At 36.3% G+C, this 16,432-nt stretch overlaps 2 protein-coding genes across 3 annotated transcripts in view; one reads left to right on the top strand and one right to left on the bottom strand.

Moving 5' to 3' along the window:
• Nucleotides 1-4,312: 4,312 nt before the first annotated feature.
• The window catches only part of LOC145203949 (transmembrane protein 237-like), a 30,289-nt gene continuing 18,169 nt past the window's right edge, over nucleotides 4,313-16,432 (bottom strand). The window contains exon 11 of one of the 2 annotated variants that reach the window (XM_080076330.1): nucleotides 4,313-4,559. In XM_080076330.1, coding sequence (XP_079932456.1) covers nucleotides 4,531-4,559 — 29 coding nt within the window. In that variant the 3' untranslated portion in view covers nucleotides 4,313-4,530. Of the gene's footprint in view, nucleotides 4,560-8,485; nucleotides 8,524-16,432 lie in introns of those variants that run through there. The other variant, XM_080076331.1, reaches the window with a different exon arrangement.
• Nucleotides 5,403-15,891, top strand: LOC145203950 (ankyrin repeat domain-containing protein 33B-like). The gene is made up of 7 exons (XM_080076332.1): nucleotides 5,403-5,634; nucleotides 8,816-8,897; nucleotides 10,782-10,911; nucleotides 11,335-11,478; nucleotides 12,627-12,781; nucleotides 13,860-14,023; nucleotides 15,433-15,891. Exons 1-7 carry the CDS (start codon nucleotides 5,516-5,518, stop codon nucleotides 15,734-15,736), a joined length of 1,098 nt encoding a protein of 365 aa, XP_079932458.1. The 5' UTR covers nucleotides 5,403-5,515; the 3' UTR covers nucleotides 15,737-15,891.

Raw genomic sequence — 16,432 nt, forward strand, 5'->3', positions numbered from 1 at the left:
AGCCTCAATTTCTACCACTTTCACATAATATAAAGCCCAACTGGTGTCACGCGACAAATTTGTTAAATGTGCAACCTGGTGGACGAAACGCCAGTATTTTCTACCCAAACAATTATAGTTAAAAGTTTTACGTTAAAAATATTTCCAAAGGCATAACGTCAACGTAATTCGTCACAATTAACATGCAGACAGGCTTTCCTGGAATAAAAACTTTTGCACACTTCACCCGAAACAAGGGGTTTGTTTCACGAAGCCAAACACCGCAATATCAAACTGCAGTGAACGAAGCAACCGTCAAGCACAATGTCAACGTTGCTGTCTCCTAACTGTCTCCTTTCAAACCCGGCCGAGCACTTTCTCTCGAATTCGCGCAGCCCCGGCCATTTTGAAGCCAAACCCACACACACAACAAAGGCGGGATTATTACATAAACAATTCACGCGCGAATGACGCTCTATGACGTCATAACGGTAAAACGAGACGCCCCTAATTGGCCGGGCGGGGGTGTGGACTTGAGGGGCGAATTAGGGGGTGAAAAAGTCACCCCCAAGTGGCGGGATCGATGTTACTGCTGCTATTTTTAGCGCCGAGCTGAACGGATGTTTTGGAAATAAGACAAGTTTTTGTTTTTGTTGTAAATAGTAAAAATGCTGTGTCTTGCAACGGTTGCTTTCACTTATTCATGTCGGTTTTCGAGAATGTTCAAACACGTGCTCAGCGAGTTGGCATGATCTCAAACACGTGCTCAGCGAGTTTTCTAACGGGCATTTTGTATTCACGCCGTAAATAAGATGGAAATTTTCACGGAATCCGAATCATTAAAATTTGATTGTAGTGTAAAAATGTCAAAACACGATCAAAGTCCAAATTGTTTAAGCTTGTGTATAATAGGCTGTTGCGTGTAAAACACTAAATTCAAAATCTCAATTTCTGCAAACACATACGTTTCTAAAATACTATTTCGTTTAATTTATCATTGCTACTAATTTCCATAGTTCTAACCGTAAACGTCGATTTAAAGGATTTGTAACACTTGGTCAAAGTGTTCTGAGCTTAAATTTAATTCAAATGTACTAATTCTCGTATAGCCAACCAGCAAAACAACATGCATACACTACTATTTAATCTAATTTTCCTCACTAGCCTCTCATTTCATGTCCTGACTTAAAGACATTTAATAAAGCGGCAATCAAACTGTTTTAAATTTAAACAATAACACAGAAAGACTTCACAAAACGCCCCTTGGTTTAGCGCACATGGAACCCGAACTATATAATAATGTAGGTTCGCATTTAGATGAATTGAGCAATTTCTTGAATTTGACTTCTCCAATCATCGTCGCGCGGTTTCGGCACGTCGTGTTTTGTGGCTTAAGGTACCAATTGAAAAGGTGAAGAACTTGCATCAGATTTGGCCGCGAGATCAAAAAAACCAACGCCTTATTTCAACACTTCGCCTGATTAAAGCGCTTGAAATGTGCTCCGATTGTGCTTTCTGCAAATTCAAGGTATGCGCGTTTTTTAAGCTTAGTTTTACGGCAGCGATTGTATAAAATTGAATTAATTTCGTTTATTCTTAAAGAATATATCTCCAATTTCTTAAAATTATTGCTATAAAAATCTGTTTAAATATTTAAATTTGATGCTATAAAAACGTACTATGCCTGTGTTTGTGTTAGACAATTTTTACCCAAATTTAATCTTCTATTTTCGTTCTGATTTCTTATGTAAACAAAACCGATTTGCACAAACTATTACATCAGCAGACTTTGTCGGTTTAGCAAACAATGTTATCATTAGTAAAACGGAAATACCAGAATTCCTTGTCGGGGTAATTTTCTTGCTAGTGCTTAGCTCAGCAGTTCTTGTTAAACCCTAAAATCCTAAACAAATTTTCACAGCCTTCTCGCGGAGACAGCAAGATTACTCGCAAGCAAATTTGCTAACACAGAAGTAAACAGCTTAAAGCTAAAAGTTTGAAACCGTTTTTGCAACGAGCAATCGCTCACTGCTTTCTACAAGGGCGGGCTGCCCTGTTTTAAAGCAGGCGCCCTCCAAACCGCGCATTCTATATCAAACATCCCTGCCAAGTCCAATAAAACTGTCTGCTAGTGGACACAACCCTGCAGCCCTTCGCGATAAAACGGGCTGATTTTAGCGCGTTCCAATTCGCCATTGTTACATCATAAAGTGTCTATTATAATTGTTGGCTATTTACGAACGTTGTTATTATCACTAGTCACGTGGCAGGGAATTGACTAGATTTTGACGTCATAGTGCTTAGTGTTATGTCATAAGAGCGTGGCGGTGTGAAGAGTACGTAGGGTTGGGTCAATGACATTATAACTTGTGATCATTGAATGGCATTTTTGACGAGTTCAATTATCAATGCGCCTTTATGTGGCAAATTCCAAAACGTAACGCCATATTTGGTCCCTTGAAGCAAAAAACAATTGGGCGTAAACCCATTAATTACAACGTCAGGTTGTAAACTACCTTTAAAAATAACTTTATTTTTGATAATTAGGAGTATTTGACGCTTGTAATTTTCAGAAAATACCAAATTAAAATGAATCTACTGAACCGTTCTATTACAAAACCCAATTTGTCGAAGAAAAAATGTAGCCAAATTTTCTGGCTCTTCGTGAAATTCCAGGTAAATGATAAGATAAAGCTGCTTTTAAAAATGCCAGAGAACATTATACGATCGAACAATTAGTTGCCTCATATCTTCCTATCGAACACTGCTCATTACAGATGTCTTCTGCAAAATATTCACAGGCAAAAAGAAGCCCTCGTAAAAAAGGTTTCAAATTTATACTCCTCTTACAAGATCAATTGCAGGGTAATTGTGACGTAATAAAGACTTGCGACAATGCGGCGATTCTAGAAAATCGGGAAACTCGCTTGACACTTCGATTGGGCCGCGGTGTCGAATTGTTTGTGGAAATTGGATAATAAGACACGACGGCAGGAATTTTGCTAAACATAATAACCGGAAAAGGTGTATTCGTGATTTATTGTTGTGTGGGGGTCATGGGTTTCGAGTGCATCGTGAAAGGGTTTCGAGTGTTCAATTGTCTTGTGGTGAAAACACGTTTTAATGTTTTTTCCGCGAACAAAAACAATATTATAGATACCAAAGGGAATTTGGATTAAAGAAGAAAAAATTTACATTACAGAAAGACAACCTTATAAAGCTAAGAAAAATGTTACGTTTTGATTATTTACTGTAAATGCAAAGATAAATTGGCTTATTTTACGCTTCTAGCTATACTATAACTTCTAAAGACGAAATAAAAACAAATAGAAAAGCTAATGGACTCCAAGTATGGAATTAAAGGTAATGTTTTGTGTATTCGTAAATTACATTTAGTTAAATTTTTATCTTTACGAAACTGGTCGTTTCTCAAAGTGCTGTAATAAAATGGGAAGTTTAAAATTTAAATTAGATTGCAAATATTGAAAACAAATTACCTCAATAGTTTTCTCTACAGGGCTATTTCTCCTCAAATTGACAAATCTGTTTCTCAATACCTAATTGCTTCAACTTACGAATAAACACTGAATTTGGCTGCACGCGAGCAAAATATTTATTTCCTGTGTTAAATTCCCACACAATGGTGCATGGGCGAAACACGGTCTCTCTGTCTCCCTCATGCGGTAGTTACTTCTGACGTGAATTCATCACTATATGAAACCACGAAAAATATTGGTTATCTGGTTCATTTTAAGGCGGTTTTAACCCTTCTTTAGAACCAAAATATTCCTTATGAACAACACGTTGAATTAATTAAACTTGTTTTCACATCGCACAGACTAGGTGAGGCATGGTTTTTCAGCCTGTTACCCCCAACAAACTAGAGTGCCGTTGGATGGTTACACTAACCAATCTGCACGCTCGTCACCATCTGCACTAATGAGGGGCAGGAACTTGGCCGAGTGGTCTGGCACGCCTGACCCCATACAGACATTGAAAAAACTGATCGAGATTCGTCCCCGTGAGTGTCCTGGGTTCGAACCCCGTGAAAAAAGCTATACTGATAACACCTTGAAGGTCGAAAACAGTGAAACCTTCATGCTTTTACATTTTCACATTATATTTCAACTTTCAGAACGTTATCTTATGGGTTGTGTTGTTCAACTTGTAACTTATTGTGGCAAATTACATTTCGTTATGGAAAACCTTTTGCGCGGTTGCATCTTGTCAAATAGGTTAAGTTTATGTTTCAACTTTTAATAACTTGGTAAATTGAAAACGTAAAGAAATTTTTGCTTAAATATCCACAAAAAAGAACTTCCTAAAAACCATATTCTTTGTATCACAATGTATTTATTAGAAAAAATAAAAAGATCCAAAAACTAAAAAAACAATTATTTACAATCTAAAAGTACAAAAAAGTCAAAAATTTTTGTTCGCTCTGCTGGGATTTTCACTGTTTTAAGGATCCATATATGACGTCATAAAGGGTTGAATTCCAAAACACGCACAAAAATGTTTAAGGACAATTATCCTTCGCTCATGGGACGTTTATCTTTCCTCGTCACTTCCGAAGATTTCTGTAAAAGTAAAAAGAGGATTAAAAGATTGGAATAACACAAGTTCATGGTACCCAACATAATATAATGTCGTTTCGATAAAACTGCGTCAAGTATAATGAATTGTAAAATATGTTACTTGTAACAAAATGTTGTGATGAAATTTTTGTCACATGAAAACAAAAAAATGCAGGAGAATCTCTTTGCAGGCGTTATAAACAATAATTGTGGAATTGAGAATCAAACTGTTGTAAAGTCAATAAAGGAAAAAGTTTCTCCCCGCGTTGTGAGAATTTAAAGAGTGGAACCGGATATGTAACCGAACCCGCGAACCGGTTCAAACGTATAATTTACCGGAACCGGAACGAATTATTACAAAACAAACGGAATGCAACCACAAGTTTTTGACCTTTTGAACCCAAACAAACTGACAAATCGGTAAAATCGAACAAAGAAAAAAGAGATAAATACTTTACTTCAAATTTGCAACATTGTGAAATATACCGGTGTAACCCTGATTGACCTTTATTTCAATCAAAAAAGCCCCAATAGCAACCGAGTTAATTTTGTACTTACGTAACACTTATGTAACATAAATGCCAGTGAACCACGAAACACCTCAGGTCAAGTCATTAAAAAATCCAATTTAAACCCCATTATGTGTTACAAAACAAGCACACAGACTGCATTGATTTTGCAGCAAGGCTTACGCAATAAAGAGAGCGATAAGACGCCATCGCGCTACTTCAATCCCTTTAACCTCCACAAGCATTGTGACGTTCCAATGACAGGTCGCACGCATGAGTAACCACATGATGAGACGAAAAAGGGCGAACAGATGGGATTTTAATCCTCGCGAATCCAAAGGTTTAGTTGCAAAAACCAAACGGGCGCTTCTGGACACATGTTGGTGAACTAAACCGTGGCCATTTTGAGCATATTTTGGAATTTGATTGAATTTTCATTGAATTCGTGAAATGGATGACGATTACGACAGTGACGACACCGAATTTAGTGATGTCACTGATGAAGAAATGACTGCGCAAGTGTTGAAGGATATTGACGAGTCGAAAAATGTGTTTCTCTCAGAATGTCGGTAAGAGGAGGTTTAATAATTTGTCGTTTAACTGGTGTGATGCTAAACAAAAAAAACTTGTTGTTTTGTGCTTGTAAATTGTAAGAGGAATGCTCATAGACAGGAAAAACAAAATCATATACATTTAATTGAGAATGATAACACTATAATTCATTGACTGATTCTGCTATTTATATTTTCCATTCCAAATCATTTAGACATTTAGTTGTTATTACAGCATCTATTTCGCGAATAGTGGGCATTATATGCAAACAAATAGATTCTATTTGAATAAGAGCGACTGATGATGCCCCAATGCGTGAAATATGTTAATGCCACTGTTGACTGATTCAGATCAGGAAGCATCGTTGCTTCGTCAGCCATTTTTACAAGTCATACAGACTTAAATAATACGTTTAATTGACAACGTCTCGGGCCAATGTCGATCAGTGTATTGCTAATAATGATAGTTAGTTAAAAAGGTTTACGAACCATTGTCAAAATTGTTATAATTTTTTGAATCACAATTTTGTGTAAGAAACAAAGACATTAAAACAATGACGCAATTTCGTTGCTGACTGTAAACCACAAAGGGGCACAACAAAAAATCGAAACAAAGTCGTTTCATGCCATAAATGTCCAACAATATAACCACAACTGAATACAGGACTTTTCGAGCAGAATAGTGACTATTATTATTACTGATATAATACAAAATTCATTCACGGCATACCAGCTTCGCAGCATTTTTATTTTTGCTAATTCTTATGTTCGTTTTCTATGTGTTTTTTTGCATTTTGTTACAAAACTAAGAAATTGGTGGAACCAAAACCTATAATCTAATTCGTGTTTCGACAAAATCATTACGGCGACCTGACGACAGATTTTATGTCATTCAGAAGGGATTAAACGTCATCCGAACATCTGTAAGCTAGTAGCGAAATTCGATAAGGTTGCATGGCCAAATTAACACGGTGACCTGAAATAATGTGCATGTCATTAAAATCAAAAAGATATAATTGTGAGATGTATTTAGGATTTTGGAACACTTCATATGTATTTGTTGATATGTTTATTCAGGAAAATAACATGCTTTATTATTTAAACGTTTTAACAAATGCTCCCGCCATCATCAGTGAGGGGCCTCATCAAATCATCATATGAGGGGCCTCATCAAAGATCGATAAAAACGTGCAAAAACCCAGCGTTTAGGATTTATTTTAATAAACAATATAGGTTATGATATTTTCTGTATGTTGGAATTGCAAGATGCTAGCTATCGGACAGTTTTGTTTTAGTTTTAGCTACCATCGAATTGTTTACACAAGTTACGTTTTTCAATTACGAATTTACACTAATACATATTTGATGTGTATTTGGGCTATTACACCCTTTACGTTTGTAGCAAAATTTGCAAAACCTGTTACGATTTGATTATACTGTACATACTCATCAAATGTCTAGAGCAGTAGTTCTCAAACTGTGCGTCGTTTAAACTTTTCAAGGGCGTCGCAGAATAGTTCGGTTTCGTGGGTTTTTGTGGTTGTATCAATAAACAAAACTTTAATAATAAGTTTCCTCATTAAATTTTATTTGCTTGTTTGTCACAAGTCCAGAAAAACTTGTCCAGGGGCGTCGCAAAAAAAAGTTTGAGAACCACTGGTCTAGAGAATGTAGAAAAACATTTTAGCTTCATACTTGATTATTTATAGCAACGCATTACCTTGTAAAGTTCCAACCCCACAATGCTTCTCATATTACATGACTTAGTTTGGCAAAAGGCTCTGGTATTCAAGTTCAGTACGCATTGGTGTGCGAAGTTATGTATAATACAGAAGCACTTCGCGAAATTGGCGGTAGTTTGTGGATTTCAACTCCGCGAAGTCGGTAGTAAGTTTAAACGTTTTACTACCGCTTTAACAAGTCAATTCGTGACATCTACCCCCACAAGGTCACACATTCATCAACTTAAGTGACGACTTAGCACTGCGACGGACAAAAAAGAGATTGAAAATTCACAACGCTATTGTCAGTTTTGTTTTATGATGTGCGGTGATTTCTTCGTGGTAGTTTTAGTGCAGTCGCTGATTTGGTTTCATAGCACATGGTTGTAGCGGTTAGCATTCATTGTGATGTAATTTTACATTTTACAATGTTGTAAAAAATACCATGCGAAATTAAGGGAACTAGTTCCCGCATAATGCGTATTTTATACAAACATAAATGTTGCGTGGTAACAGAAATTCGGTGTTTTCACTACAAACGATACATTCCTACAAAAAAGCTACTAACAATCATAAGGCAAAAATATCTGTCTGAACTTAATGATATAATATTTCAAGATGTCGTAACACATTAAACCTGGTTTTACGCATTAATCCAACGAAACGTTTGAAAACGATTAAAAAATAACAATTATTTGCAAAAATGCTGAACATATTATTAGAGTACAAACTGCAACAGACCATATTGAGCATTTTTTTCAATACATCACGTTGAACCTCAATCTATTTTAACACATGCAGAAGGATTTATGTGCGATCGATAACTTACAATATTGCTTGTAAATGCAACCGAACGGTACATACAAAACAACCAGTTTTTGGAGGAATTGTAGGCTATAAATTTGCTTGGAATATTGAAATCATAAATATATTTATGACTATAGTGCATTAAAATAGCTAGTTGCTTTAATTTTTAACATTGTTTTACTCGTAATGTTTGAATATTTTGTAAAAAATTCACCAAATATATGCAAAACTTCACATTAAAACGCAGAGTTTTTGTCGCAAGTTTTATGAAACAATGTTTGTAATTCCGACCAAAAAATAAATAAATAAATTATGTATATATATATCTTTGACTAACATACCAGTACGAGCTTGTATTTTTCTGCTGCAATGTTTTAATCTGTAATTGTAAGCCCAAGTTAGTTTACCGTAACCATCTGTTACAAAACATTTTCCAAGTTACTTAATGCAAAAAGTTTAAGAAAACGTCAAAAATATGTCTCTTCACAAAACCTTTTTAATTGAATAAGAAACTGATAACGCTGTTTAAGCAAAAATGATGTGTTTCTCAAACCCTAAAGATAAACGACTTCGTTGTTTTGTGATTTGACCTTACACAGTACAATTAAATTAGACACAAAACGTTTGCAGCTATATCGCAATATTAAATGTGTTACTTATTTGAACTGCAGGAAAGGCAACGACCTTGGAATTCGAGCACTACTTCGATTTTCGATGCCAAATTTGGCGAGTGCGTGCGACAAAAATGGACAAGTAAGTGTCATTGTTAAGAATCAGGTTTATAATTGGTTTGGAAGTGGAGTCCACTAAGTGGACGCCTATAAGTCGGTTTCGAATTATGTTTTGAGGGGTGTAAGGAAAATAAAACTGCCCATGTCAGCAGAAAATAGGCTGTTGTATTTGAGTAAGCAATTAAAGTTCAAAAATTACCATAGGACCTTTTTAAACAGTTGTGATCAATCTTATTAAATCGGGTAGATTAAATCCCTAATTGTTAAGATTCAGGTCCATGTTGGGTAAAAATTTGGATTTTCTTTAATTTGTTTAACCAATTAAAACACAATAATCAATGTTGAATAATTTTAGACACACGGTAATGAATGTCCTAAAAGACATATTGATGGCCAAATTGATTTAAAATCGAGTTTAGAAAGATCAAATGTAGAGAAATTAAAACCAAATACGGGAGCAAAAAATTGGGCTTCTATATTTGGGTAACCAATAAAAATTCAATAAGCATTTTAATAAATTTGTAAACAGTTGTGATCAATGTTATAAAACCGGGATGCACAAAAACCCAGGATGTACTAGTTTAGGCGGTTTTGTTTCAGTTTTGACATTCCTATTTAATTGTGCACGGCCAATTAAAATCCAAAAGTAGGAGTGGAAAAAATCAATATGTTGTTTAATAAAAAAGTGGAAAATGCAGGATATTTTTTTACAACAAACAAAATAATTTGTAATTCTCAGCTGTTTTGAAACCTTTACTCTACATTCAATATTCGTGTTTCCAACTGTGGTATAACGGCTGTTGTATGACCATGACTATATCAGAAGGGGTATACTTCCAGTAAAAGTCGTCCATATTATAATTTTAAAACTAGACCTACATTAAACCAGACAAAAATAAAATTTTCCGAACGAGAATAAAAAAGTATAAAGCACACGTTAAAAACTGTTTAAATCCCAAAGACCCAAAATTTTTAATCAAATCACAAAATAATATATTCTGCGCCCATTTTATTAAGTTGAGTTTATTTTACTTGGTCAAAGGACACATTGAGCGACACATTTAAAAAAACAAAACAATTACTACGCTGGAAATAGCTTCGCAACGTTAAGCTGTTATCAAGCGCAAAACGTAAAGAGCATAATTGGTGGATAATGACTGAAACCAACTATATCATAAAGCGTTACGTGACAGGGACTCACATTTGATTAAAGAAAGAGTTTGGTGCAGTTTGCTATATAGCTACAGTTCCCATACTTATATAGTGCAATAAGGTTAAAAGTTCTCTAATATGTTTGAAGTTATAGAGCATGAGCCAGAATCCAAAAACAAACTTCGGTGATGAATAATTTAACAGACCAATTTTGAAACTCGCTTAGAGCCGAATACTGGTCTATTTTAGTACGTGCGTTGGGGCCATGACATTTAGACCATGTTTATACGTTATGTGGCGCTTTAAGAGGGTTGAGAATGATACCAAAATGCTTTAAAAATCACGCAAATTAACACAGCATAAACTTCCGGTTTATGGTTTATGAATTTGAACCAACTCATTGTCAAAAATTTAACTTGAAATTTATGGTTTGTAGGCGTCAACCCAGAAAAAAACGCATAATGCAAACATACACTCATGGAAAACCTAAAATATTTTTCAATCGATTTAAATCATTGTCAAACTGTGTTTTTAGCAAATTTACCAAAATGTTTTTTGTTTAAATTGCGACAAAAAAGAGACGAATTCCCCATTCAACTACAATCTTTGCATTATTTTAAGGCATTTCATGTGGTTCGAACGCGCCGGTACAATAAGTTTACGTTAATTGAGCAACCATGTACTCCAATTTTATCATCAACGCAACCTTTACTCTACTGTAACAACATTCTGAAACAGTTTTTTCAAATTTTAGTCAGGACTAAGCCTGGCGTGTTCGACAGGAAATGTGGGCGTGGTCAGGACGCTCGTCCAATCAGGATCGGTCGACGTAAATTTCCCTGACAACGAGGGTAATACCCCTTTAATGATGGCGTCACAAGCCGGTAAGACAATAATTTCATTACGAGTAGTATTTACCACAATATGTTGAGATAAAACCGCGGTTTACGCACAAGCTTTCTTGATTGCATAAAGCCATAAGTAGTTTATGCGATTAACCGGATTCGTGTGTAAAATGAATTCACTTTATTCCAAGTTATTTCGCTTCTTTGTAAACCCAGCCTCGTGTTTTAAGCACGTGTGATTTCAACTATGGGTTAAAAGTATTTGACACATTGCCACTGATTTTGGAACACTATATACGGATCTGTTCATAAGTTTAATGGTAAAAATAACGGCCCAAATAGACGTAAAAAGCTGATGATGTCATGAGCATTTGCCAAAACGTTTGAAACATAAAGCATGTCACTTTTTACGTCTATTTGGGCCGTTATTTTCACCATTACGCTCCTGTTTTTGTTCGACAGGTTTTGACGAAATAGTCCGTTTCTTTCTCTTTCACATGCACGGAGAAGTAAATGTGGACGCTCAAAATTGCTCGGGTTTCACAGCTCTCATGAAAGCCGCTTTACATGGACGAACCAACTGTGCAAGACAACTTGTTATCGCCGGTAAGTCCCCACTGGGGGTTACCCTAATTAGATATTAGTTTGTTGTGTGATTTGTTGGTTGTTGAGAGAAAAGGTTGTTTCAAGGACATAAACTTGCTTGATTAGGTTATGCGTAAAATTGTGGAAGATTCTATGCAATAAGTAAACTGTTTCATACTAAGTGAACGTTTTCGCAACTAACATAAATACACAGGCACAAACAATACATACAACTTACAGCAATAGTCAAGGATTTTAGCCTTTTAAACACGCCGATGCATAATAAGAAAGGTGGAAGCTTAAACTTCCAAAGATTTTAAACAGTTTTTTTAAACAATGCACGTCTAAAGCAGTGGTTCTCAAACTTTTTTTTGTTGCGACGCCTCTGGAAAAGTTTTCTGGACTTGTGACGCACCATCAAATAAAAGTTAATGAAGAAACTTTTTATTAAAGTTGTGTTTATTGATACAACAACAAAAAGCCACGAAACGAATATTCTGCGACGCCCTTGGAAAATTCAACGACGCACCAGGGCGTCGCGACGCACAGTATGAGAACTACTGGTCTAAAGAATAGACTAACCAGACGCTAAACGCAGTGCTCTTATATGTAAAACTTCGTCAACAACAAAGACATTGGTTGTTTACTTTCAAAACTCGAGTTATATTTATAGTTATTTATTTCAGCACTTTGCGTAACATGCACCTCGTAAAAGTGCCAAAATCTAACAAAAAATCATTAATAAATGGATTTCAGTAATGTTGTGGAGACAATGCAAGATGATCCGGTTCGGGATGACCTGCCATAAAATCAATAAACAAGCACCTTTAACATGCATTCTGACGTCATAATGGCTTGTGGTGCTCGTAAATCAAAGCGAGCAGCGCGTTGGGCTCGTCAATAATAAATGATCGTCATATTTTTCACACAGATATTAGTGACGTAATAAGAGCAAACTAATTAAAGGAAAACCACGCAAATATTTAATGCAGTCGCGGAAAAGTTAAAGGCGTGCGCGCGACATTTTGTGTTGTCTGTGTGTCATTTAAGATCAAAGTATGCAAAAAACATTTCGTCCTTGAACCATTGTTACGCGATAGACTCATAGGGCCATTTGTGTCCAAAATAACAAAATTCATACTTTTTTGTAAATTCATACTATGACGTAGGTGCTAACGTCACAAAGAAAGATTGGGGGCGTGGTCTGCGAGCTGACCAATGGGCGGAGTTCTGTGGAATGAAGGAAACTGCAAAAGTGATAAGGAACGTCGCGAAATGTGCAATGCCTAAAGATGAGGTTGATATGCTACATTGGGAGAAGAAGGTACAGATCACAAATTGATATTGTTGTGTTATTGTCGTAGCATGCAGAGTTGTAAACGGGGCTGAAATTGGGTCCCTAACCCGAATCGTTTTTGAGAAGCCCGCTTAGGCCCGAAAGTTTGATTGACAGACGTACACATTGAAGCCTCAGGAAAGACCAAGACAACAAACACAATAGACAATAACAGACAAATGGTCTTGAACATGGCATTTTAGGGGTGTTTGTCATTATAAGTCAGGTCCAGCAACTGGTTACTTAGCTATAGTTACATACATTCGAAAATATACTGACACAGAGTGTAAGGTCAGGGCCGAATCAAGCCCGTTTTTTGTGAGAACCAAAGACAAAACTCGGCCCGACTTACAACCCTGGTTTGAACCATCAAACATTTCGCTTTTTACGTCGATTTAAGCCGTTAAATTTCTCATAATGAACAGATTCGTGTATAGTGTTTGAAAAGTTGCAATAATGTATGAAAACAAACAACATCACTGTTTCAACTGATGCACAATTTACCTCTTTTTAACTATAAAACAGTAAAACCAATGGACAATTTGTTGTTAATCAATAAAGCATGTCAGTTCGGGCCGTTAAATTCCTCAAGACTGTTCCGTAAATAGTGTTTTAATGTTCGGAAACGTTTCTATATTCTAATTTAAAATTTAACAAGAAAAACTGCACGAACAAGGTACATCTGTTTTATTGTTGCATGGGTAAACAATATATCAAGGATTCAAATCTCAACCCAACTAGATTTAAAGTAAGAATAATTGCTGAGTCAGCACCATAACCGCCTATGCTCTTTTGCGCCACCAACCAGAAGTTCTTAGGCCGGGGGGCAGCCCAAGCTCAGTGTTAGTAGCTCTACCGGCTCAATGCAATATGGCGCCTTCCAGTGGCCTGGAGTGCTTATTAAAACATACAAGTTCATAGATTGGCGAAAAAGACTTTACGGAATTGGAATACACCATGAGCCCTCCGAATTTATAGCTAGTAATGTAAATTGCGACTAAAACACAATGACTTCAAGTAACCTAGTAACTGATTAAACCGCAATGACCTGAAGTAACCTTTCCAGACAAGCGCAGCAGCTGAAATATTCCAATGGCTGGAAACCAAAATCGCTCGAGCATTTAAGTTGAAGCAGAAGGATTGGACGACCGAAGCCGGTGCGATGTATCATCTGGCATCGAATGCTTACAACATGCACAGTGGGATGTTCGTGGTCAATTATCCAGACAGGTAGGTTAAAGGAAAACCGGTGCAACTATATTTATCGTGTCGTTGTTTAAAGGAAAACTTCCATACGTATATGGTTTATTTTAGTCTGTGGTTCCCAACCTGGGAGAAGTTTTTAAATTTGAGAGGAGGAATTTACTTTAATTTTTACATGTGGTTTGTAAATAGACACGTATGCTCTGGGAATACAACCTGTGAAGTTGACAAAAACGATCAATTTTAAATAATCTTTGTATGGTTTAGCATCTACTATGTAGTCATTGGGGAGGAATGAAAATTTTTTGAATTGTTAAGTGAGAAATTCGCTCATAAAGTTTGTGCACCACTGGTTTAAGCAAAACTGCACAAATACATTTTGCTTCGTATTTGAAAGTAAACTTCCACAGATGTATGTCAGCTATAATCAGGGATCTACAGTATTTACAAGATTCCTAGTATTCACATAGTGTTGAAGTTAAACCTCCGAATATAAGCGCCAGCAGCTATAAATGTGTAAAAAAGCGCATGTGTAAAACTGGGACCAGTCCCAAAGCATTCGCACCTGTAAATGACATACTGTAGGCTTGGCGCTCTGTGTTTTATCTTTTTCGTTTTGTCAAAGCATGCAATACATTAAATAGGCGAAGATGAACAAAACAACATTATTGACTAACGGCAAAATAACTCTTCGTGATTCTCAATACATTAACACGAACAAACGGTCTTTAGCTTTATCAGGCAAAAAACTGCTTAATGTTAACATTAGTATGAACCTTATGTAATCGGCATACGCATGTCGTCAGATAGGAATTACTCATTCATTCGAAAAACATAGAGCCTCAGTGTAGAAGCGGTTAGTATTGATTTTACCGGGCCAGCTTTTCAGCAACCGACATCGTAGGATTCTAAAACTCTAATTCTTACCTCCTAAAAAATCGATAAAACCGAAATCCAATACTAGCACCTGTTACCATGGTGACTGAATACAGTAAACGAATCAACTGTTAGTGCAATTATAAACCCAATAAAGCTTTTGTGGCAAATATAAGTATGGCAAAGGCGACCTGAATGAGACGCAGAAACGCTGGCACAAACAAAACATTTGCCAGAAGAGCGTTTTTAAGTCTACTCGCCACAGCGCTGTTCCATTTTTTTAGCGAAGGAATGTTGCAGTCGTTTCAGACTTTATTCGCCCGCAAACGCACTTGAAACTTTCCCATACTTTACTGGAAAAAATACAAAAACTCAAATATTACTTGCAACTTCAGTGCGCCGAGCAAGACTGTTTATATTTATAAGATAGCATGCGGTTCTTACGCCTTATGTCATAAAGTTAATAACATGAGATGTAAAAACTAATATTTCATGGAACAAAGTTTGAGAATAAAAGAGAATTAAAACATTTTACTAAACAACGCGCTATTTTCCCACAGAACCGCCGAAGCCCGTCGCAAAGAATGTGAACAAAAAGCAACCTATGACATCACAACCCACGACAATGACGTCACAAACGACGAACGCATCGTCGTCACCGTCACGCTTCCAGAACGTCATCCACCCGCCGTCGCACCGAGTCCTTCGAAACAGCGTCAAAGCAGCGCTTCAGCAGGGGAAGTACCACTTGTGAGACTCACTCAGGCCTCGCCTGTGACGAAACGAAAACCGCGACGACCGCCGAGAGATCACACCAAGCTTATTGTGCCGAAACCCGTTTACAAGAAGAAAAAGCAGGTCTAGAGCGCCAACATGTGGACATTGTGGTTATCTATGTTTGCCGCTAGGGGGCGGTACAAGTATGACGAAGTGTATGAGTTGGAGGCGTGTTTCCTTACGTTGTGCTGGAACCTACTATTTATTGCTGAAATGACTGAAAATACAGCGTGTTTATAACACACAGTGTCTCATGTAGCCAAAGTTGTGTGAAAATTTTATCATATTCATTAAGGTATAGCGATTGGGCGAACGACAATGACCGGGTAGTTCGTTCGTTCGTTTGAGCGCAAGAGATAAAAAGTTAGAAAAAAAAACATTTGTTCAAAGTTAGTTTTCAATTGTGTTTCACTACCATAGAAAATAACTTAACTAAAATAAATAACAAAATCTGATAAAAGTCAACAACAATAAAGCAAAAACAAAATCCAAGCAAAGAGCTTTTTAAAACACACCTGTAAGAAGTTTCATAAAAAAAATATATTTACGACAAAAACCGACTCCAATCTATAATTAAAATAATCAGACGAAGAAATGCAATCCTGTGATTAGGAAAGAACTAAAACTCAAGAAAATAAAGTTACAAAGCCTCAGACACAATATGGCATGTAAGACTTTTCCAAACTGAAACAAAAAGAATAATTTTTACAAATTGTGAAAAATTAATAATACTTCAATATTTTTCCTGCAAAACCGACCAACAATGTGTTTAATTAAAGCAGC

The sequence above is a fragment of the Phallusia mammillata genome, chromosome 8 (assembly GCF_965637545.1).
Source record: "Phallusia mammillata chromosome 8, kaPhaMamm4.hap1.1, whole genome shotgun sequence".
In the NCBI taxonomy this organism is placed as follows: Eukaryota; Metazoa; Chordata; class Ascidiacea; order Phlebobranchia; family Ascidiidae; genus Phallusia; species Phallusia mammillata.